At 37.3% G+C, this 24,095-nt stretch overlaps 1 protein-coding gene across 1 annotated transcript in view; it reads right to left on the bottom strand.

Annotated features, from left to right (window-relative positions):
* The window catches only part of NETO1 (neuropilin and tolloid like 1), a 401,675-nt gene that overhangs the window by 331,574 nt on the left and 46,006 nt on the right, over nt 1-24,095 (bottom strand). Inside the window, exon 4 of the mRNA XM_053713116.1 lies at nt 14,087-14,335. Coding sequence (XP_053569091.1) covers nt 14,087-14,335 — 249 coding nt within the window. The remainder of the gene's footprint in view (nt 1-14,086; nt 14,336-24,095) is intronic.

Genomic DNA, 24,095 nt, shown 5'->3' with positions numbered 1-24,095 from the left:
ATTCTATGTATGTTTAAGATCTGATTGTGTCTCAGGAGTCTGTCTGGGTAAACTGATTGTGTTTTGTGTGATTATGTTAACTAGACTGCCCAACATCAGATTGTCTGAGTAAACGTTCTTCCCTAGTTAATTAACTTAATATGTTAATCTGTTTTACCTGTGAATAGACAATTGTTTGATGCATTGTTCATATGTTTGCTTTACTGTTAAACCAATGCCCTTTGTAACCTGAAGCGAGGGTGTATAAATCTGTGTGCTGCCTTCAAATAAAGCAGATAGTCTGTTTAAACCTGAAAACTGGCTGGTTTGTGAATTGCTGATTCCCTATGCAGGACGTTGTTCCCTGGTATTAACCCTTGGTACACTGTTGGTACCGTAACAATGGCCCTTTAAGTGATTTATTTTGAGTTAAGGTTAAATTATAGGAATATTGTGTCCATTCACAAGATAATAGACAATAGCCATTTAATAGTAATTCATTTAAATATCTCTATAGCCTGCTATATATTTAAATATTGTAGTGATCAATTGATAGATATAACTAGTCATAGGTGATATTCAGTTGCTACATAAATATAATCAAAGTGTATATAAAGATTAACTGATCAGAATTTAGGATTCATATTTTATATTGAGATTAAATATTAATTTTTAATAATAATATTGTCAAATTTTTAGATATTTAAATAGTGATATTGTGGGGTACACTACAGAGATTTAACATCTTAGTGTAGTGTATTGACAAAATTCTGCTATATTAATTGGGGATATCGCTGGCAATAATTTTATACTGCTATTAATTATTAATATTCATAATTACAATATGTAACTTGTTGGTGGCAACTGCTGCTGATAAATACACCAACATTACTGGCAGACACTCCCGAGATGCATTAACAATTGGTGGAAGTGATTTCTGTTAAGTGCAAGTAGAGAAAGTTCAGTACCAACAACAAGACACTGTTTTGGGGTTCAGTGCTGCAGTATCATCAAGTAACTACATAGGTTATTAGATTTACTCCTTTAGAAGCAAGTCCAATTACTAAATTAAGCCAACCAAATTAAAAATGCATTATAACTAAAAACATGCCATTTTAAAAGCAGTTGAAGTTGGTTTTAATGAGGTAAAGAACTGCTGAAAAGAAAAGTAAAAAAATTAAATAAATGTATTTGAAGGACCATTAAATGCAGAAGAATTAAATAACTGACAAATGCACAATAATAAGACAATGCAAATGAGCAGTAGAATATTTTCTTGCAAATTTCAAAGTTAATCTAATTTCCCTTCTCCCTGTATAATGTAACAACCATCAGCCAATCACAAACTGCATATATGTATATAATGTGCACTTTTGCACATGCTCGGTAGGAGATGGGGTCTCAGAAAGTGTGCATAAAAAAAAAGAATGTGCACGTCTTGATAATGGAAGTATATTGGAAAGTTGTTGTTTTTTTGTTTGTTTTTTTGTTTTTTAAATTGCATGCTTTATCTAATTGACTCTATAGGCCCTTTAAATAAAATTGATTTCTAATGGACTAAAATTCCACTACTAAAGTCTTTAAAACCCGACAATACCCAGCATTTCTAATAGACAGGAATTGTCATGAATTGAAAATCCCAAAAAAGGTTGTTTAAAAAACTCACTTATTATTAAAATAAAATTTAACAGATTTCTTTTAATTCAGTGTTGCATTTATTTTATTTTATTAATGCTGAGAAGTAAAAAACAAAACAAAAAAAACAAGGCCCCCAAAAAGTGGCTCCTGGAGGCGGCAAAGCATAGACGGAGGGAGCTTTGACCTGGGGAGGAAGAGGCCCTGTATGGGGTAGGAGGTGCTATAGGAGGAGCTGTAGGCAAAGTGTTAAAGATGTGGGCTGAGCGGGAAAACCAGCAGATTGTTATTTGTAGGAGTAGAGAAAACATCTCCCTCCCACCCGTCCCTGATATTTGTGTGAGAGGCGTGTTTTTATTTGTCATTTTAGGTTTTTGTCGCAGTTGGAAGGCGGGGGTGCTAGCCCTTAAATTACAGAAAAATTATGGCCAATGGTTAAGTGTGGTGGTATTTTGCATTTCCATGGGGGAATTCAAGATGGGGGTTTCTAAGGGCACGGGGTTCCTTAGAAACTTATATGGATGATTGCTGACGGGCCCAACCACTTGCACGGTTGGGTCCAGTAAAAGGAATTACGGCCATAGTTAAAAGATATGGAAATCAAGAAGGACTAGCACCGCTGTTGGTTGATGTGTAAAATGTTTACAGTTATTTGAACTTTTATTTATCGAGTTATTAAAGTTTTTACAAAGTTTTATTGAATAAAGGGCTGCGGCCAATTTGTACCAAAGCTAAGTCTGTTGTCTGTTATTTATGAGGGTGGTTGTTGGAAGGATGGTATGGGGGTGTTTTGTGGGTTTAAGGGGCCGGAGCTTGACGACATAAAAGGTCATGTTCTTTCTACCTGGAGGTAAAATATTACAGATTACATGCAACAAAATAGCAAAGAATGAAACCTCAAATGTCTTATTTATGTTCTTGTATTCCTTTTTGAACAACAGGTTCTAATTCTGAAGTTGTAGATGCAGTTCTAAAGCCCTTTAGGTACAAGCTCGTTACGACAAGCCTGCAACAACAAATTAAGAAGAAGGGATGTAAATCATCCCATACTGATCCACCAGGGGTGATTGAAAACCCCTGGTCTCATGGAACTGGCAGGGCTGAGCATGCATTTGCTAGTGCAATGATAAATACAGGCAGTAATTGATGTCTCGCTCCCAGTTAGCTTGGGTGGAGAGGTTCCTTGTCTGAGAACATTGTGTGCCCGCATATTTATAAATGAAGGCCAATAACTTGTAGGTAACAGCTGAATGCCAAATAAGAACGCAGAATAACTCAGAGATACAATACTATTATTAATTAATAAATTGTCAGATTTGTTTTTAGAAACTATATGAGACAGAGGCCACCATTTATTATTTACCAGATGAACAAGGTTTGCTGTCAGGAACGGCATCTGCTTGAATTGCTGCTTGTGCAATGGTGCCGCCTGCTCACATGCAATTGGTCGTGCAAAAGGAGGGGCTGTCAGTTATTCAGTTCAGATTGGGATTAAGTCCTCAACACTTTAGGTGGCAGAGTGGATGAGTAAATGAGGTCTTAGGACCGCAGCTTTTTACTAGCGTTCAGGCTCAGGGCTCTGAAGCTGCATCTGCAGCATAATAAATAGGCCTCAGTGTCCAGGTAGCAAGTTTAAGAGACATTTAGTTATTGGGAGGAGATAATGCGAATGACAAGTCAAAAGTAGCATCAAAGCTACAGGTTCTTCTAATGTTGGTCCTTCCAAAATGAGGGTTAATTAGCAGCGTATAATACCAAAGTATAATGACATTAAAGTAATTTTTTTCTCTTATGAATGGGTTGTTTGTTTTTTAATATGAATACAATTTTTTTATTTTTTGGAAAATATATGTTTTTGAACTGAGAAAAATAAATGTTTGTTCTGCTGACCAGACATGTCTATCAATAAGCCAGTGTGAGTTGGACAGTAAGACTCTAATTTCTGTCATGCATATGAAATAACATGTTTTGAATTCAACAGGTTATGTTAAAGTGATGTTAAATCCAAGCTTTTAAAAAATACTAGGATTTACCATCCCTAAAAATAAACTGTAGTTTCAGTCACCACTTAATATAAAAGTGTTCTAAACTCACCCCGTCTCTGCCACAGCAGCTCGCTAAAGTCAGAGCCTACGGCACAGCACTCTTTTTTCAATGAGTTGACGTTTCCACCTCTAAACCAATAGCCATGTGTGTCATTTGACAGTGTTCTGTATCCTAGCATGGCTATTGGTTTAGAGGTGGAAACGTCACCTCATTAGTAAAGAGTGCTGTGCCATGGTATTTTAGCGAGCTGTCGTGACAGACACAGGGTGAGTTTAGCACCCTTTTTTTTAATAAGTGATGACTGAAACTACAGTTTATTTTTAGTGATGGTAAATTCTAGCGTCTCTTTATTTTGTGGCCCATTTGTATAGAGACACAGACATGACCTTCCTGTTAGCATAAAATAAATAGTATTAGGATATTGCATCTCCATAAAAAAATTTAAATAGTGCACATGCACTTTCATTTCCATCATACAATTTTAGTGTTTACTGTACTTTGTACAGTAATCGATACTTAGGGCTCCATGTACTAGGCAGCAAAGGCTGCTATGAAGTCTTGAGTTGGTGGATAGAAATCACCACAATCACATTCAATCAGCGTGATTGACAAACCCTGCTCACATGTAGTGATGTCCCGAACTGTTTGCCAGAGAACAGTTCCCGGCGAACATAGCTTGTTCGCGTTCGCCGCCGCAGGCGAACATATGCGATGTTCGATCCGCCCCCTATTCGTCATCATTGAGGAAACTTTTACCCTGTATCTCACAGTCTGTAAACACATTACAGCCAATCAGCAGCAGACACTCACTTCCAGACCCTCCTAGGTCACGGGCAGCAGCCATTTTAGAATCATTGTGATGCAGCTTTTGAATAGAGAAGAGGTTTAGTGTTGCAGCTCCAGATTTTAATGGGAAATTGATAGATAGGCTAGTGTATTCAGTCTCCACTACAGTCCTGAAGGACTCATCTGATCTCTGCTGTAAAGACAGCACCCCAAAAAGCCCTTTTTAGGGCTACATCAGTCTTTTTTTTTAATTTTTTTCTCAGTCTTTTTTTTTTTTTTTTTGCATAGGGCTAGAACTCCAGTCGTTTTTTTTTTTTTTGGCATTTGCCTGCCTGCCACCAGCCTGTGTGTGAGCCTCACAGCATATATTGTACCAACTTGCTCACTGCCACCACTCATATCTGGTGTAACATTATTTTAAATTTTTAAAAAAAACAACGTTTACATTAGTTTGCTAATTGCAAGTTTAATCTAATTTTGTGATTAATTCCTCTGCGCCACCACTCATATCTGGTGGTGTAACATTATTGTAAATTTAAAAAACAAACAAATTTAAATTAGTTTGTTAGTGTAATCTAATTTCATTTTCCATCAGGCCTGGGTCTCTCAGGCACACAGCATATACTTTTATTAATTGCTCTGTGCCACCCCCACCACTCATATCTGGTGGTGTAACATTATTTTAAATTTAAAAATTAAAACTTTTACATTAGTTTGCTAATTGCAAGTTTAATCTAATTTCATTTTCCATCAGGCCTGTGTGCCAGGCCCACAGCAACCATATAATGTGATTAATTGCTGTGTGCCACCACTCATATCTGGTGGTGTAACGGAATATTATTGTAAATTTAAAAAAAAATTTTTTTACATTAGTTTGTTAGTGTAATCTAATTTCATTTTCCATCAGGCCTGGGTCTCTCAGGCACACAGCATATACTGTTATTAATTGCTCTGTGCCACCCCCACCACTTATATCTGGTGTAACATTATTTTAAATTTAAAAAACAAAACTTTTACATTAGTTTGCTAATTGCAAGTTTAATCTTATTTCATTTTCCATCAGGCCTGTGTGCCAGGCCCACAGCAAGCATATACTGTGATTAATTCCTCAGTGCCACCACTCATATCTGTTGTAACATTAGTGTAAATTTTTTGAATTTTTTTTTTTACATCAGTCTGGTAGTGTTATTGAATTTTAGTTGCCAGGTCAGCCTAGTGCCAGCCTGTGTGTCAGGCTCCCAGCATATACTGTGCCTACTTCCATCCTCAGTGCCACCACTCATATCTTCTTGTTTAATAGTAGTGTAAGTGTACATTTAAAAAAAATAAACTTTTTGGATTGTGAAACATCAGTCTGCTTTTTTGTTTCCTGCTCACAGCGTATACTGTGCCCACTTGCCCAGTGCCAACACTCATATCTTGTTTAATAGTAGTGTAAGTGTACATTTAAAAACAAAAAAAACTTTTTGGATTGTGAAACATCAGTCTGCTTTTTTGTTTCCTGCTCACAGCGTATACTGTGCCCACTTGCCCAGTGCCACCACTCACATCTTGTTTAATAGTAGTGTAAGTGTACATTTAAAAAAAATAAACTTTTTGGATTGTGAAACATCAGTCTGCTTTTTGTTTCCTGCCCACAGCGTATACTGTGCCCACTTGCCCAGTGCCACCACTCATATCTTGTTTAATAGTAGTGTAAGTGTACATTTAAAAAAAAATAAACTTTTTGGATTGTGAAACATCAGTCTGCTTTTTGTTTCCTGCTCACAGCGTATACTGTGCCCACTTGCCCAGTGCCACCACTCATATCTTGTTTAATAGTAGTGTAAGTGTACATTTAAAAACAAAAAAAACTTTTTGGACTGTGAAACATCAGTCTGCTTTTTTGTGTCAGGCTCACAGCTTATACTGGGCCCACTTGCCCAGTGCCACCACTCATATCTTGTTTAATAGTAGTGTAAGTGTACATTTAAAAACAAAAAAAACTTTTTGGACTGTGAAACATCAGTCTGCTTTTTTGTGTCAGGCTCACAGCTTATACTGTGCCCACTTGCCCAGTGGCACCACTCATATCTTGTTTAATAGTAGTGTAAGTGTACATTTAAAAAAAAATGACAGGCAGAGGCAGGCCACCCCGCAGGTGCCGTTGTGGTTGTGGTGCTGTGATTCCCTTTGGCCCTAGAATAATGCCCAGTGTTCAGAGGCCACGTACCATGAACTCAAAAAGTTCTGAGGACATAGTTGACTTTTTAACACAGGACACCCAATAGCTTCCGCTCTGAACCTTGACGCACCATCCTCCTCCAGCTTACCTTCGGGCAGCACCTCTCAAGTTACCACTTGCCCGCCTGCCGCCACCACCAACACTAGCACCACAGCCGCTTCACTTGATCTGTCAGAGGAGTTATTTACACATCAGTTGGAAGAAATGAGTGATGAGCAACCATTATTGCCAGAGGATGTAGATAACAGGGATATGTCTCAGTCAGGCAGCATTACACACATGGACGTACGGTGTGATGATGATGATGTTGTACCCGCTGCGGGAGTTTGGTCTGTCACTGTGAAGCGGGCGTAACCCTTACACTACCTGATCGATACAACATCATACCGGATGTTTTAAAGCACGTTATTCCAAACAATTTAGGAATGTTAGGTGATTTATGCCCTTTATGGATTAAAACCAGACTCTGCAACAACTATGTAATTTTCCATGGGAGTTTTGCCATGGATCCCCCTCCGGCATGCCCCATTGCAGGTGTTAGTACCCTTGAAACAACTTTCCCATCACTATTGTGGCCAGAAAGAGTCCCTGTTTTAAAATTCGCCTGCCCATTGAAGTCAATGGGGGTTCGCCCGGTTCGCGAACTTTTGCAGGAGTTCGCGTTCGCAGTTCACGAACCCACATTTTTAGGTTCGCGACATCACTACTCACATGTAATTGGTCTTTTGCAAGCAGCGGACAGTGCTGCACAAGCAGGTGCTTGTGCAATAACATATAGGGCAGTATACATACAGTATCTGCTGCCCATTCATCACAAAGGGGCTATCTCTAGGAAAAAAAATAATAATAAATAAGTAAAAAACTAAAATATATAAAAATGCATTGCTCTTGTGAGGTTCATTGTGCTGTACCTCAGCAACAAAAGTCAGTAAGTCATCTAACAAGTACTTACTACTGGACAGTCTTGATTTCGCATCCAAGTCTAACAGCCTTGGCTTTCTCTTAAATAATTGTCTCTTTTTTTATACGTATTTTCAGCTGCAACTAGCTGTTCACTCACATTTCAGAGAATAGTCATCTGTAAAAGCTACTGTGTGCTCTGATTACACTTCTCTAACCAAAAATGACCACCATGTGTATTGCATCTCAAAGCTCTAAGTGGCTATAAAAGGAAGCGGTTTCCCTGCAATCTAGAGGTAATTTATGTAGAAGTTTTAAATAAAAGCTAAAACTATATCCCCATAGCCAACTCATACATATGATAGGAAACTGTTAGGGGGTTATCTAAGATATTAATGTTAAAAATATGTTTATAATCATTAAGACACAATAGAGAGACCTTTAGTTGTGTGGATACTAAATGAATGCTGAAAGTACAAAACTATAGCAAATCTGATTTGCAATGATGCTTGCTGTGGTAAGCTAGTTGTGTCTTCAATGTAGGAATATCTGCTTGCCACTTTTTTAGTACCAAGCCTGAAGATTACTCAAAAAAATGTAATTATTATTTATATTTAGTTTTTTAAATGTCAAGCTAAAAAAAATAATAATAATAATTTCCAAGAATATGGAGCAGCCGAAGAATCGATCTTGAGTTAGATATGCTGTACATCAACTCAAAGTTAAACTGGATTTGCACTCTACTGATTGAAATTTACTAACAAATAGATTAATAACTGATTAAACCGCATAGGTAACTGAAGTTGTATAAACATGCACGCATGTGAAATAGCCCATACAGACTTTTGGGGGTGATGATATAAACTGGAGAGGCCCCTTTTTTAGTACAAAAATTAAAACACTTTTCTTTCATGGCTGGCTATACAAACATATTTTATATATGTTTTAAAAGTGGGACTTCGCTACAATAATGTAAACTTCATTAGGGGTCTCTAAACATAATAGCTTAATTTATTGAGCTTATAATTTCCCATTCCCAACAAAACTCCATGTGGTAGTTTTTTTTTTACTTTTTTACAGAGATTTGGGTGGCTTTCCAAGGCCATTATTATTTGACAGAGCAGAAGATTATCTTTTAAAGGAGGGGTCTGTGGCTAGTAAGGATGAGATCAAGGGGTTTTAACAGCCAACCCCCATTCAGTCCCTGCTTGTTAGATTGTGGTTCTGCCCCCACTATAATGTCATCATGCATGTTTGTGGAGACACTACCAGTACTCCCATGAGTCTCTGGTAGTGCCACCCCCTATACTACTAATTATCCAACCTGCAGTGTGGGGGAACCGCTGATCCGATGCTGTGATCAGCGATTCCCCTTAATGACAAAAATGATTTGTCATGCTCTTAGTCAGCCATTTGCATTTATAACCCATTGTCATCCCACGCATGGAAACGGTTAAAAGAATATGAAACATGATTCAGGTAGGTAACAATTTAAAATAGCATCCACTTAAAATTCTATTATCAAATTTGCTTAAAGGGACACTGAACCCAACTTTTTTCTTTTGTGATTCAGATAAAGCAGGCAATTTTAAGCAACTTTCTAATTTATTCCTATTATTAATTTTTATTCATTCTCTTGCTATCTTTATTTGAAAAAGAAGGCATCTGAGCTTTTTTATTAGTTCAGACTCTGGACAGCACTTTTAAATTGGTGGATGAATTTATCCACCAATCAGCAAGAACAACCCAGGTTGTTCAACAAAAATGGGCCGGCATCTAAACTTACATTCTTGCATTTCAAATAAAGATACCAAGAGAATGAAGAACATTTGATAATAGGAGTAATTAAGAAAGTTGCTTAAAATGTCATGCTCTATCTGAATCACGAAAAAAATTGGTTTCAGTGTCCTTTTAATTGTTTTAGTAGCTTTTGTGGAAGGAGAAGCAAAGCACTACTTTGAGTTAGCTGCCACATTTGGTGAGCCAATGACAAGAGACATTTATTTGCTGCCACCAATCAGCAGCTAGGTACCAGCATTTCACTGCTGCTTCTGAGCCTACCTAGGTATGCTTTTCAAAAAGGACAAAAGAACAAAACAAATTAGATAATAGCTCTTAATGGCTGGTTATTTAACGTGTGCCCATAAATGGGCAAATTTGCCTGTTTACGGTGTGCGCAAGACCTTGCTAAATGCGGAGAGCAATACGCTCTCCGCATTTAACATTGCACCAGCAGCTCACAAGAGCTGCTGGTGCAATGCCGCCCCCTGCTGACTGCTGAATCGTCCGCCAGCAGGGAGCTGTCAATCAACCCGACCGTACTCGATCGGGTTGAATTGCTGTGATGTCTGTCCGCCTGCTCAGAGCAGGCGGACAGGGTTATGGAGCAGCGGTCTTTAGACCGCTGCATCATAACTGCTGTTTCTGGCGAGTCTTCAGACTCGCCAGAAACACGGGCCCACAAGCTCCCTACAGAGCTTGTTAAATGGGCCCCTTAAAGTTAATCTAGAGTGGGGCTCAGGAATCTTGTGGTTGAGGTTAAATTGAAGTTGGATAACAAAGAGTTGTACTTAATACATGAGTGATCACATTTATTTTTTAGGGGTTATAACACTGGTGCCTTTTTAACACAAGTTATAGTGATGAGCCATCAGGTGCTGTTACTATTTAATGAGCCTAAAATAGTAAGATGCTACTAAACAGTAGTGATAGTCCCATTTTGAGCTGGTCACAAAAATGAAGGCACTACATAAAAAAACAGTTCACCAAAGTTTTTATGTAGCTAGTTCCATTATAACAACTTCCATGGGATCTAAGCCACAGTTTGCAAAAACAATATATAAACACACACACACAAATATATATATATATATATATATATATATATATATATATATATATATATATATATATATATATATATAAATAAACATTTTATTACAGCAAACTTTTCCTTTAATACATGTTCATGTGTCTTTAATGAAACTAAATTGTTGTATTGGATAGTGCTTTGAAGTGAGAGCCAGTCATTTCATTTATAACACAGAAAAACTGAAATACCACCTGAATTGCAATCTATTAAAATGTATAGCTGCAGATTGCAATTTCCTGTTGTCTAAGCAGTTTTTTTGCTCTGATAGTCTGACAACATTTCAAGAATCACATACTTGACCTTTAGGTCCCTCTAAATGCCAAGTGATGAAGTGAACATTTTACACGTTAGGACACCTCCCAAGTACAAAAAATATGTAGTTACTGAGGGGAAGTATTTGTCAAAGGGAAAGAGACCAACAGATTGTGCTAAGTGTAGCCGGCTGCGAGATCACAGTGTCCCAGCTCATTGATACCGCGTCTCTGCTCCTTTTACGGAACACACTACCAGCTCTCATTCAGGATCTGTAGTTATAACTTGACACTGTGATCTCTTAGCTGGCTACACTTAGCACAATCTGGTGTTGCTAATCTTGTGAGTATAACCTATTTATGTTATCATATGTTGGAGGCCTACTGTGGGATATCTACACTAGGACGCTACCTTCTTTTGTCTTTGTGTTTACAGTTGCCGATGATTGGATTATCACGAAGGAGCAGCAGTTTCCTCGCCATTTATGATTTTTTTCTTTAAGAAGATTTGTTGCCCAATAAGAGAGACTGATAGACTCAATTGTATGTTTATGAACTTAACACTTTTCTTCTTTAAGATGACATTGTCTTTTTGTTTTCACCTATTGTTTGAAAGATATATGATGATTTAGGTGCCCTATAGTATCTGTTAATCAGATTAATTGTATACTATGTTGCTTAGTGGTGTCAGCGCTCAGAAAAGGACAATTTTTGGAAATATTACGTAGGTAGTTGCGGCTGGATGAAGAGAGAAAATGGACTTGAAAGATATTGGACAGATTTAAACCAACTGCAACTCAGAGGCAGTGGTGATGATGAGATAGTGATGCCAGTGACAGTAATAGAAAAGGCCATCCAGAAACAAAATGCCAGATAATCAGTAACTGACATGAACAAGGACAGAGAGAGCAAGGTGGAGAAGTGAATCTGAGTGTCATCAGCATAGAGGTGCTATTTTAAGCCATAGCTGTTGATAATTTTAACCAGTGAAGAAGTATAAATTGAGAAGCTTAGAGGACCCAGGACAGAGTCTTGAGGTACTCCAACAGACATAGGCATCAAAGAGGAGGAGTCACCAGAAAATGACACAGAAAAGGACCTGTATACATAGATACAGATATAAATATATATATATATATATATATATATACAGGTATACCCTGCTCATACAGCGGGTTAGGGACTGGAGCCCCGCTGTAAAGTGAAAACCGCCTTAAAGTGAAACAAGGCAGTTTTAGATTTCTTTTCACTTGCCAGTGTGTTTAAAAACTTGAAACCAGGTTTGAACTAACATATATTAGGTGTGCAATAGTGCTACGTTTAGTTTAACACTAGCACAGCACAGTATTCAATTAGTAATCAATAAATACTGTACCTGTAAAATAATAGCAACGACTGTAGTAAAATTTGCCAGACTATAACACTGAGACACAGATTGCACTGTAATGCTGTAAACAGAGTAAACTGCACATAACAAAATTATACGTCACTTTTCTTGCAATCTCACAATGATGGCAGCACTCTTTCAAAATCCTTGGAGGTTCAACTTCAGCTCCACAAAGCGCTGTATTAGCGAAGCGCTGTAAAGTGAAGCGCTGTAAAGTGAGGTATACCTGTATATATATATATATATATATATATATATATATATATATATGATCCCAATATAGCCAATTACCCAAGTGAATCAATATTTTAAAAGACCTGATAACTTGACTACCTTGTATGGGATTTGTTGTATTCTTGTAGATAGATAGATAGATAGATAGATAGATAGATAGATAGATAGATAGATAGTCAAATAAATTATGAAAAAAAATATATTGTAAAAAATCATAAATCGTTTTATATTTGTTGTCAACATGGTTAACTATAGAGAGGATTAAAGGCCTTGCAGAAATTAGAAATTACGTAAAAGCAACCAGAAAGCATTCCAATCCTCAGATGCCAATAATAAATAAAAACAAAAAACAAGAGAGGCTATTTGATTTGTTACTTTAAGAGAAACCCCTTTAAGGCATTGATGTCCTTTACTATTATAGTAGTATAACACACAGTTCTTTATTTTTTTATTAAATACTTATATAATTGTTTTGGCTGACAATAAAATATGCTTGATGATAGTTGCTAAAGAGCATGGCTAAGCCAAGACTTGAAAAATGTGTAGTACGTATGAGCCACCCAAAAACTGAGGTGCCATCTACCATTTTTTAAGAAGCCAATCGACATTAATATCATAAAGATATACAGTATGTACAGTTAGGTACAGTTATGTAAAAAAAAAAAAAAAAGGAGCCAGGCGTAAAATTGTAGAAGGTGATCCTCACTGGCTTTCAGTATTTGTAAAGCCCTGGTATTAATTACATTAAGATACAATATGTGACTATTAAATGGCAGTACTTAGTAATATATAAGTTATGCAATATATATCCACATGCATGTCACATATGCTATTAAACGTATCATCTCATTGCAAATTATCTCAATACCTAGTAATAACAATTTTAAAAAAACACCTCAAGAGCGCCATAGAAGAGCTATGACTTATTAAACAAACTGCAGAAACAATAACACAACATTCTAATCATTATCTTAGGGGGGGAAAAGTAATGAAATAATGATCCAGAATAGATTTACCAAGCATAGTATTTGATTTACAAATGCAAACCAACCTAATGCAGTAAACCATGAGAAATATCTTCACAGTTAAAGATTGTATCTTTATTTTTATATCCATAGTCAGTATATACACATTGCACTGTAAATCATCTGCATATACAAACATTAAAGTCAAATTTAAATATAACAATTTATTTATTTTCCTCATCGTTATCATTAGTGAAAAAGAAAAGACAACAAAAAAAAAAAGCCACAAATATTATAAAAAAAGAGAGAATGATTATGTGCCTAAAATGTTTTAAACTTGAAAAAATAAGTTGGTTTAATAAAAAAATATCAGCTATCTAAAACATCTTGCTTTTCCCCAAGATAACTATGGCAACCTGCATTTTTGTACTTCCTCTTATACAACACACTTGCTTTGTTCCCAAGAAGATCAAAATATCATAACTTGAATAAAAATATGAACAATAAAGGCCTAATGAAATCAACTATTTATAAAAAAAAAAACTAAACTTTTTTTAATCAAATATATATTTAGGATATTTATACAACATATGCTGTTAAAATATTGTATTTCAATCATTATAAATAATTTTTACTGGCATACAAATAACAAATGCACTAAAAATATTGTTGTATAATGTGTACAACAAATGATTGTGCTGTAATATTTCAATTACGAAATAGATTTGCCTTTTCATGAAATCATAATTTCAAACAATATCTTAGTGGTAAACTAATTATACTACAAAATGCCATTTTCTTACTCACCAGGTGTGAAATTATATTGTGCTGAAAACCCCAGAGATTCTAATTCACCATCAGCGAAAAATTTAATCCATAGAAATCTTCCACTGGATTTTATAAAAGGAGGGCTTTGTTGCCCACAGTAGCGGCCAATTATTGGAGAAAAGCCAAATGGTCCATCTCTTACTTCAATGTGATCAAATTTACACTCCCACGAAGGCTCAATAGAGTATTTTTCATCAAAATGAAGTTCAATGCATTGCCTGGGGGCAGCTGAAATAGAAAACGAAATTTGAAATGTTGCAAATAGATTGAGATTTGCTTTTTGCTTTAAACAGAATGAATGTTGACAATAATTCATTGAATTGACTGATGATTTCTACCCATTTAAGGAGCAGTATTATGAACTATTGATTCTATCAGTAGTGAGTGTAAACAACTAACCAGGTCGTTATATGTGCAATATTTCTGCAATCTGAGCAACAGGATCAAGTGGGAGCTAGCTTCTGATTGGTAGCTGCACACATAAGCTTCTTACTTCTGGATCATTAGATGAGTTCAGTTAGCTCCTACTAGTGCATTGCTGCTCCTGAGCCTACCTAGGTAGAAGCTGTCTTTAACTAGGTGTTTAACCCTTTGCAAGTGTTAAATACATAGTTATATGCAAGCAACCTCACAACAATAAAATGATCTGACACAACACATAATTTTGTATTGCATTCTTATGTCCTTTTAATGATTTTTCATGTTCTAATATTTATAAGCTTACTGTAAATCACTGAGACACGTCATTAGAACTAGTAGGGGGGGTACGTTGTGCATCAATGGGCAGCAATTTTAAATATATATATATACTATATATATAAATATATATAAATATTACAAATATATACCAGCACTACTCTAAATCAGTTAAGTAACCTGTAAGCAAACTGTATAGGATAACCTAATTGTACCCGTCCACCTGTGCAAGGAGAGTCATGGACTAAATATTGCAAAGAAAAAAGATCAAAATAGTGACTCTTAACCCAGCACAGTATTTAACAAAAAATTAAATTTAAAAAGGTTGAAGGAACAGTCGGTAAACCAGGTTGCTGATAAAAATGTATCATTTATATTACTCAAATATAAATTACAATTCCATATGATAAATGGCAACAATACAAAAACAATAGTCCCAAATAGGTATATAGGATTATTAATTGGACATAATCCTATTTATTGAACCCTTAGAGGCCTCTAATAAACAGGTCACAATGTCCATTCAGTTCATGGATGAATTGTGTAGAAAATCTTTCCCATTAGTGGCCTTTTAGATACAGGCCCTTATAATCCGCAAAGTGGCAGGAACAGTTCACATCGACAATATTAGACAGAGCAAAATCTTGGAACTTGAACTTGTAAGGGTAATGGATTGGAATGGGTTATGACCCCTATAGTAGACAGCAAGTTAACTAAACAGTAGCAGGGCAGCACACCTAAGAAATTGCTTAGGGCTAATTGTGGTTCTGTAATTATTTGTATCCAGACAAACCTCCCTTGTATGCTGTTCATTCAGATACTGTTAGCACTTGTCATATATGCGGCACCTTTCCCAAAATGATTCCAAAATGAGCCCCAGTGAAGTTAAGCCCTGGAAAAGCAGCCGTATAAGGAACGGTGAAGAGCGGTAAGGCGTGGGTAACCACTAAGTGCCTTTTGGATAACGGAACACAGTCTTAGTAAACATATGGAATAATTTTGGGAAAGGTGCCGCATATATGACAAGTGCCAACAGTATCTGAATGAAAAGAATACAAGGGAGGTCTGTCTGGATAACAATAATTACGGAACCGCAATTAGCCATAAGCAATTTCTTAGGTGTGCTACCCTGCTACTGTTTAGTTAACTTGCTGTCTACTATAGCGGTCATAACCCATTCCAATCCATTACCCTTACAAGTTCAGGTTCCAATATTGTCGATGTGAACTGTTCCTGCCACTTTGCGGATTATAAGGGCCTGTATCTAAAAGGCAACTAATGGGAAATATTTACTCCACAATTCATCCATGAACTGAATGGACATTGTGACCTGTTTATTAGAGGCCTCTAAGGGTGCAATAAATAGAATTATGTCCAATTAATAATCCTATATACCTATTTTGGACTTAGTATTGTTTTTGTATTGTTGCCATTTATCATATGGAATTGTAATTTATATTTGAGTAATAAAAATGATACATTTTTATCAGCAACCTGTTTTACCGACTGTTCCTTCAACCTTGTTAAATTTCATTTTTTGTTAAATACTTATGTGTTGGGTTAAGAGTCACTATTTTGCTCTTTGCAATATATACACATAACACATAAATACACATAAATATACACATAACACATAAATATATATGTATATTAGCATATACATATATATTTAAAGGTAACACACAGTTCCCATAGACCAATGTAAAGGCACTTTTCAGTGCTGTTGTTTTCTAAAACCTCACAGCCGCCAATTTTAGCCCCAAAATACTGCCTAGTGAAATATTTTTTTTAAAAATTAAAGATGCTACAATTTTTTATTTTTGAAAAGGAACACTACACTATTTTTGGGGGGGCAGTTGCAGCACTTTTAAACAATTAACCAGAGGTCTGACCTCTGGTTAATCTTTTGAGTGCTAACTGCTACAGCAAGCTTGTGGTAGCAATAACCAGCCACTTGTAATGGCTGGTTAATTATTGCATGCCTGCAAATGGGCAAATTTGCTCGTTTGCAGTCTCGCGATAAATTAGTTCTCCATTTGTAATCTAGCTTTAAAACGGCTGCTAAAAAGATAGTACGATTTGCGCTTGCCAAATTACAACACCAGAAAGTTGTTTTCAGCTCCCATTGATGTCAGTGTATGCTGAAAATCGATAATGTGTGCTCAGTTTAAATACATTGAGCATTAACGATTTTGAGCTTGCTAGATGCTGCCATTATTGGACTCCTGTTGTAGGTATAGAGGGTCAATATGCCCATTTCAACTAGTATTACAAAATGTGAAAGATTTTTAAAACTTGTGAAACACAAAATCATAGAAATATTTAGGAATTATGTTTATTTTATATAGAAACATATCTATTAATGTTTAAATCCAGAAATATTTATAATTGTATTTGTCTGTCTACTGCGGCTATGTACATTACAGTTAAACATGGCAAAGGCAAAAGAAGTATAGCATCAGATTAGAGTTGCTAAGCAACATATTCTTCTTTTCTTCTAAAACGACCAAGTTCCTGAACATTAAATGAAAATGAGGGTAGGGTTTTGCTTAACACCTGATGAAATAGTTATCACCTATAAAACAGATCAGGATCAGTATATAAACCTACAGCAGAACAGCCAAAAACACTGTACACCAGCAAGAATGGTTAAACATTTCCTGCTACATTTTTGCACCATAAAGCCCAAGTTATACACAAAGTGCAATAACGTGTAATACAGGTAATTGTATCTGTAATGTCAATATATTCATATTCCTTTTCGCTACCCTTTGTCTCTATAACAAACTACACTATTCAATTACTCCTTTTCCCTCTCCACCTGCACTGTTCATTAGCCCATCTCTCTTAAACTAACCTTACTTTTCTACTCATGAACTTTACCTATTCCTTAACACTCTCTCTACCCCCTGCAGCTCATCTCAAAAGCAGTCTCACTACTGCAAATCTGTATCTCATCTCATGTCACTCTCCCTCTTGCTTCTACTTACTGCTGGTGACATCTCCCCTAATCCCGGTCCCCAACCACTGACAAGCCACGCACATCCATGTGTACCATCCCATAGACTCAGAAAACAAAACTCTGCACACCTTTCTCATATTCCTCTTGCACCTAAAGCCACTACCCCTTTCACCTGTGCACTCTGGAACTCTCACTCTGTTTGCAACAAACTCACTTCTATACATGACCTCTTTATCTCCCGCTCCCTCAACCTTCTGGCCCTAACAGAAACCTGGCTCTCTCCCCTAGACACAGCATCCACTGCTGCTCTGTCACATGGGGGTCTCCAATTCAGCCACACTCCTAGGTCTGGTAATAGACAAGGAGGTGGTGTAGGTATTTTACTTTCCTCTCGTTGCACCTTTCAACAAATACACCCTATCTCTTCCCTCACTTTTCCCTCATTCGAAACCCACATGATTTGCTTATTCTCCCCTCTCCCTGTACGTGTTGCAGTCATATACTGACCCCCTGGCTCCGCTACTCAATTTCTAGATCACTTGGCTGCCTGGCTACCCTACTTCCTTTCCTCAGACACCCCTGCCCTCATTCTTGGCGACTTCAACATCCCCCTTAACAATCCCACTGCCTCATCTGCTAAACAACTTCTGCAACTCACTTCCTCTTTCGGTCTGTCACAATGGACTGATTCTCCCACTCACAAAGATGGTCACTCCCTTGACCTGATCTTCAGCTATCGATGCACTCTCTCAAACTTCTCAAACTCCCCTTTTCCTCTGTCTGACCACCATCTCCTTACCTGCAACATATCATCCCTTCCTACAACTCTCCCACCTTCTACTCCTCACACCAAACTTCACAGAAACATTAGGTCTTTGGATCAGCAACAACTTGCTAATTCCCTTCAACCGCTCCTCTCATCCTTCCCCACGTTTTCCTGCCCTGAACAATCTATCTGCCACTATAATTCCACCCTTATATCCGTCCTTGACAATCTCGCCCCTCTTACCACTGCTAGGAAATCACACACTCAATCCCAGCCCTGGCATACTCCTCTAACACGGTACCTATGCAGATGTTCCCGTACTGCTGAACGGCATTGGAGAAAATCACGGAGTTCAGCTGATTTTCTTCATTACAAATTCATCTTGAACTCCTACTACTCTGCCCTTACTCTCCACAAGCAACACTACTTCTCTACTCTTATCTCTAATCTTTCTTCAAACCCAAAACGTCTGTTCTCCACTTTCAATACTCTCCTCCGCCCTCCCCCACTTCCTAATACAACTTCTCTGTCAGCCCAAGACTTTGCCAGTCACTTCATTAACAAAATTGACTCCATCAGACATGATATCAGCTCTCAACACAATTCCATTCTCTCCCCCCCTCAAATACTCTCACTCAACCACAACCCTCATAACCTGAAACTTAGTTCATTCTCCCCTGTTACTGAGGATGAAGCCTCAGCACTTATACTACGCTCTCACCTCACTACCTGTCCCCTTGACCCTATCCCCTCACAGCTGCTCCCCTCTCTCTCTGCTACCCTTACCCCTATACTAACACACATTTTCAACCTCTCCCTCAGCACTGGTACATTTCCCTCATCGATGAAACATGCGCTGGTCACACCTATCCTCAAAAAACCTTCCCTTGATCCTACCTCCCCATCCAACTACCGCCCAATTTCCCTCCTCCCTCTTGCTTCAAAGCTTCTCGAAAAACTAGTACATGCACGCCAATCCCATTTCCTTACGTTAAACTTCCTCCTTGACCCGCTGCAATCTGGATTTCGTCCCTATCACTCCACAGAGACAGCTATTGTTAAGGTCACCAACGACCTACTCACAGCTAAATCAAAAGGCCACTTCTCTCTGCTTATCCTCCTTGATCTGTCCGCAGCCTTTGACACTGTCGACCACCCTCTTCTGCTCCAAACCCTCCAATCCTTCGGCATCTGTGACACAGCCCTTTCGTGGCTCTCTTCCTATCTGTCAAATTGTACCTTCAGTGTAGCCTTCTCTGGGGCCTCCTCTGCCCCGTCATCACTTTCTGTCGGAGTACCGCAAGGCTCCATCCTCGGTCCCCTTCTCTTCTCAATCTATACGTCATCACTAGGTTCCCTAATAAAGTCCCACGGTTTCCAATATCATTTGTATGCCGATGACACCCAAATCTACTTCTCTGCACCAGAACTATCTCCTTCCTTGCTAACCCGTGTCACTAACTGTCTTTCTCACATCCCTTCCTGGATGTCCTCTCACTACCTCAAGCTAAATCTCTCCAAAACTGAGCTCCTCATTTTCCCCCCTTCTTCCAAAATCTCCACCCCCAATATCTCTATAACTGTCGACAACTCCATCATTACCCCTACCCCGCACGCCCGATGTCTCGGGGTCACATTCGACTCAGATCTTTCCTTCACTCCTCACATTCAGTCATTGGCTAAAGCCTGCCGCTTTCACCTTAAAAACATCTCTAAAATTAGACACTTCCTTACACAAGACACAACTAAGATTTTAATCCACTCTCTCATTCTTTCCCGCCTTGATTACTGCAACTCTGTCCTCTCTGGTCTCCCCACCTGCCGCCTAGCTCCTTTACAATCCATAATGAATGCCTCTGCCAGACTCATCTTCCTTACACGTCGCTCTTCATCTGCTGCGCCTCTCTGCCAATCCCTTCACTGGCTTCCTCTTGCCTCCAGGATCAAACACAAAACTCTCACTCTGACATACAAAGCCCTCAACTGCACTGCTCCCCCCTACATCTCAGACCTTGTCTCCAGATACTCTCCCTCCCATCACCTTCGCTCTGCTCATGACCTCCTACTCTCCTCCTCTCTTGTCACCTCATCACACTCCCATTTACAGGACTTCTCCAGACTGGCTCCACAAGACTCTCTTCTAGTTTTAAAAGCTTCAAGTGCTCCCTAAAGACTCTACTGTTCAGGGACGCATACAACCTACGCTAACCTTTCCTAATACCAGTTCCTCTCCTCCACTGCAATCCCCTGAACCCTCTTAGCATGTAAGCCTAATAGTCCAGCTGTTTGTGGATCACCTTCTTAAGAGCTGACTACAACAGTGCAACTCTTGGAAGGGCCCTCTACCCTATAATTGTTTTGTTGTACTCCCCCTTTGTTTATAGCGCTGCGGAATCTGTTGGCGCTCTACAAATAACCGATAATAACTACTTGCTATATGTGGGACTTAAGTACCAACTATTAAAAAAACTCAGGTATGAAGATATTTACCAGATACAGGTGTCAACTGTTATTAGAGCAGGTTGGACATGAAGATACAATTATATACAATTTAAACAGGTATAACAACCCCCTACAACTGTTGTAGGTACATTGTAACATTTAAATACAATTTTTATTTAAAATACATTAAAGGGCCATGATACCCAAATTGTGAAACACTTGAAAGTGATGCAGAATAGCTGTTAAAAGCTGACTAGAAAATATCACCTGAACATCTCTATGTTAAAAGAAAGATATTTTCCCTCAAAAGTTCCTCAGTAGCCACATCCCATTGTAAAGGACTTCTAAGCAGCAAATCAGTATGTCTGTCCTGGGACAGCTAAGGGAGTGAGCTTTCGTGCACACTCATCTTATTTCCCTATTCAGTTTAAGGAAGTTTACAATGAAATCTCATAGTCAAATCTCATGAGATCACAGTAACAGAGTTCATGACCTCAGCACTGTTGATGCTGATTGGCTGCTGTTCATTTCTTCTTTTTTTTTTTAACCTGCAGCTTGGCAGCAGCTGAGTATAACTTTTTACACAGAACTTACTCTGCTGAGCTGAGGAGATTGTGAGGTAAAATATCTTCCTTTTTTACATAGAGATGCTCAGGTGATATTTTCCTGTCAGCTTTTTATAGTTATACTGCATCAGTTTCACGTGATTTAGCATATGAGTATTATGTCCCTTTAATAGAGAAACACGTCCCTACTATGAACTAGTAATGATGTCATAGTTCTTTCCCAGCATGAACATCTGTATCTGAGGCACCTTTTACCTAGACTCTCCTTAGACTTGCTATATATATTATAAACCCCCTCCTATCTCATGCTTAAAAATGTGAAGTCAATGATGGGTATATATGTGTGTATGTATGTGTGTATATATATATATATATGTATATATGTGTATGTATATATATATATATATATATATATATATATATATGTATATATATATTATATATATTATGTTATATGGGTAATTTGAATCTCACATATTAAGCATATTGAGGGTAGCCTTAAATCTAGTATCAAATGTTTATAATGCACAAGTTTCTTTTTGTATAAGTTGTAACATATGGTTCTAATATAGCATCCTCTCTACAAATGGTTATATGGGCATATTCTGTTATGTGCTATAAAAACATTCTTATTTCCTGTGGGCCCCTTATGCAGATGTGAAGTTAATTACGTTTTTTATATATTTCCTGTGACCTCATGTATGACGTATACATCACTATAAATTCTTTGTGTGTTCTTCAATAAAGGGGACTCTTGTGAAAACACTCAGTTGCATGTGTGTGTGATTTCAGTGGTCACCCTAGGGCCCTGAAGAAAATGTGTGCCGCACCCTTATCAGCCAGAGCAGAGCTAAGGAACAAAAGAAGTAACCCTACAGTCAAGTCTTGGATTTAGTCCGAATTTGAATAATTCTATTTGCTTTTTTGCCCCCAAATTATATTTTTGGTTTTAATAAAGTAAATATTGGATGTAGCTACACCATTATTTGCATTACTCTTTGATTCCTCAGCTATTTACATATTAGGAGATTAAGAGTCTGCTAATTAGTTGATTTCAACAATTTACCTACCTTTCCATGGGTCTATTTGTGATCGTCTAAGAATTTAAAGGGACAATGTACTATAACATTTGTTTCCCTTAAAGGGACAGTCAACACCAGAATGCTTGTTGTTTAAAAAGATAGATAATCCCTTTATCACCCATTTTCCAGTTTTGCATAACCAACACAGTTATAATAATAAACGTTTTACCTCTGTAATTACCTTGTAGCTAAGCCTCTGCAAACTGACCCCTTATTTCTGTTCTTTTGACGGACTTGCATCTTAGCCAATCAGTGCTAACTCCTAGGTAACTTCACTTGTATGAGCTCAATGTCATCTATATGACACACATGAACTAACACCCTCTAGTGGTCAAAATGCATTCAGATTAGAAATGGCCTTCAAGGTCTAAGAAATTAGCATGTTTAGCTTTCAATTAAGAATACCAAGAGTACAAAGCAAAAATGGTGATAAAAGTAAATTGGAAAGTTGTTTAAAATTACATGCTCTATTTGAATCATGAAAGTTTATTTTGGACTTGACTGTCCCTTTAATGTATTCCAAATGACTATTTATATCTATTACAGAATATTAAATGTTCAGGAAATGGTTCATTTGTGTTTATTTTATTATTTCAAATAGCTGTTTTTGTTCATTAAAACATTATTTGTCACTCTCAAGGACTTGCAATAAAAATGGGCTGAACATACAGGTTGAGCAAACCTGCTAATGTTATCTATGTCTAAGCATGGTTAGATATTGAAATGCTAATTATGGTTGAGCACAACCAGCTATTTCAGATTAAAAAATCTCTCTATCACTTGCCCCACCCCAACTGTAAGATTAACTAGTACTATTTTGCCAAGTTTACACAGCGTTTCTAAAGAGTGCATGTTTGTTATTTATATTTTCAGTGTAGGTGATGACTCCTACAGACAAATAATCTGTTTCAAATGACAAAATAAAGGTAAAGGCGCTGTTTTCAAACAATTAAATAGACTCTAGCAGGTAAAATGGACCAAGTAGAAAATATAGTGCAGAATGTCCCTTTAAAGGGGCATTTAACGCTAAATAAATCATTGCTTGAATGATATATTCACAGAAAAGATTATCCTGAGAATAATTTATAGATGTCTTTTTTAAAAATCATATTAGTTGTTTAAATATTTAAAAAAAAATAAGGGTAAATTTAAATGTCCAATGATTAAAGGTATGAACCAAGCGCCCGGAATATGACCTCTAGCTTTGTACAGAGGCCTCCTAGCCGGCCAGAGAGAAGAGAATAATTAAGTAGTATGATGTACAAAGCGCCTAAGAAGGCTAAGGTAACTAAGGTTATGTGAATTCTTGAACTAAATGTAGTGGTCCTTAAAACCAATTAGGTGTAAAATAGATTTAATACAAGTGTAATAAATACAATGAAACAATCGAATAAACAGTCATATGATACAGTTAAAACATGTCAGCAAAAAAGAAAAACTATCTCTTATGGATCCATAATATAAAAACAGACAT

The sequence above is a fragment of the Bombina bombina genome, chromosome 5 (assembly GCF_027579735.1).
Source record: "Bombina bombina isolate aBomBom1 chromosome 5, aBomBom1.pri, whole genome shotgun sequence".
Lineage (NCBI taxonomy): Eukaryota > Metazoa > Chordata > Amphibia > Anura > Bombinatoridae > Bombina > Bombina bombina.
This window is presented reverse-complemented; position numbering and strand designations above follow the sequence as displayed.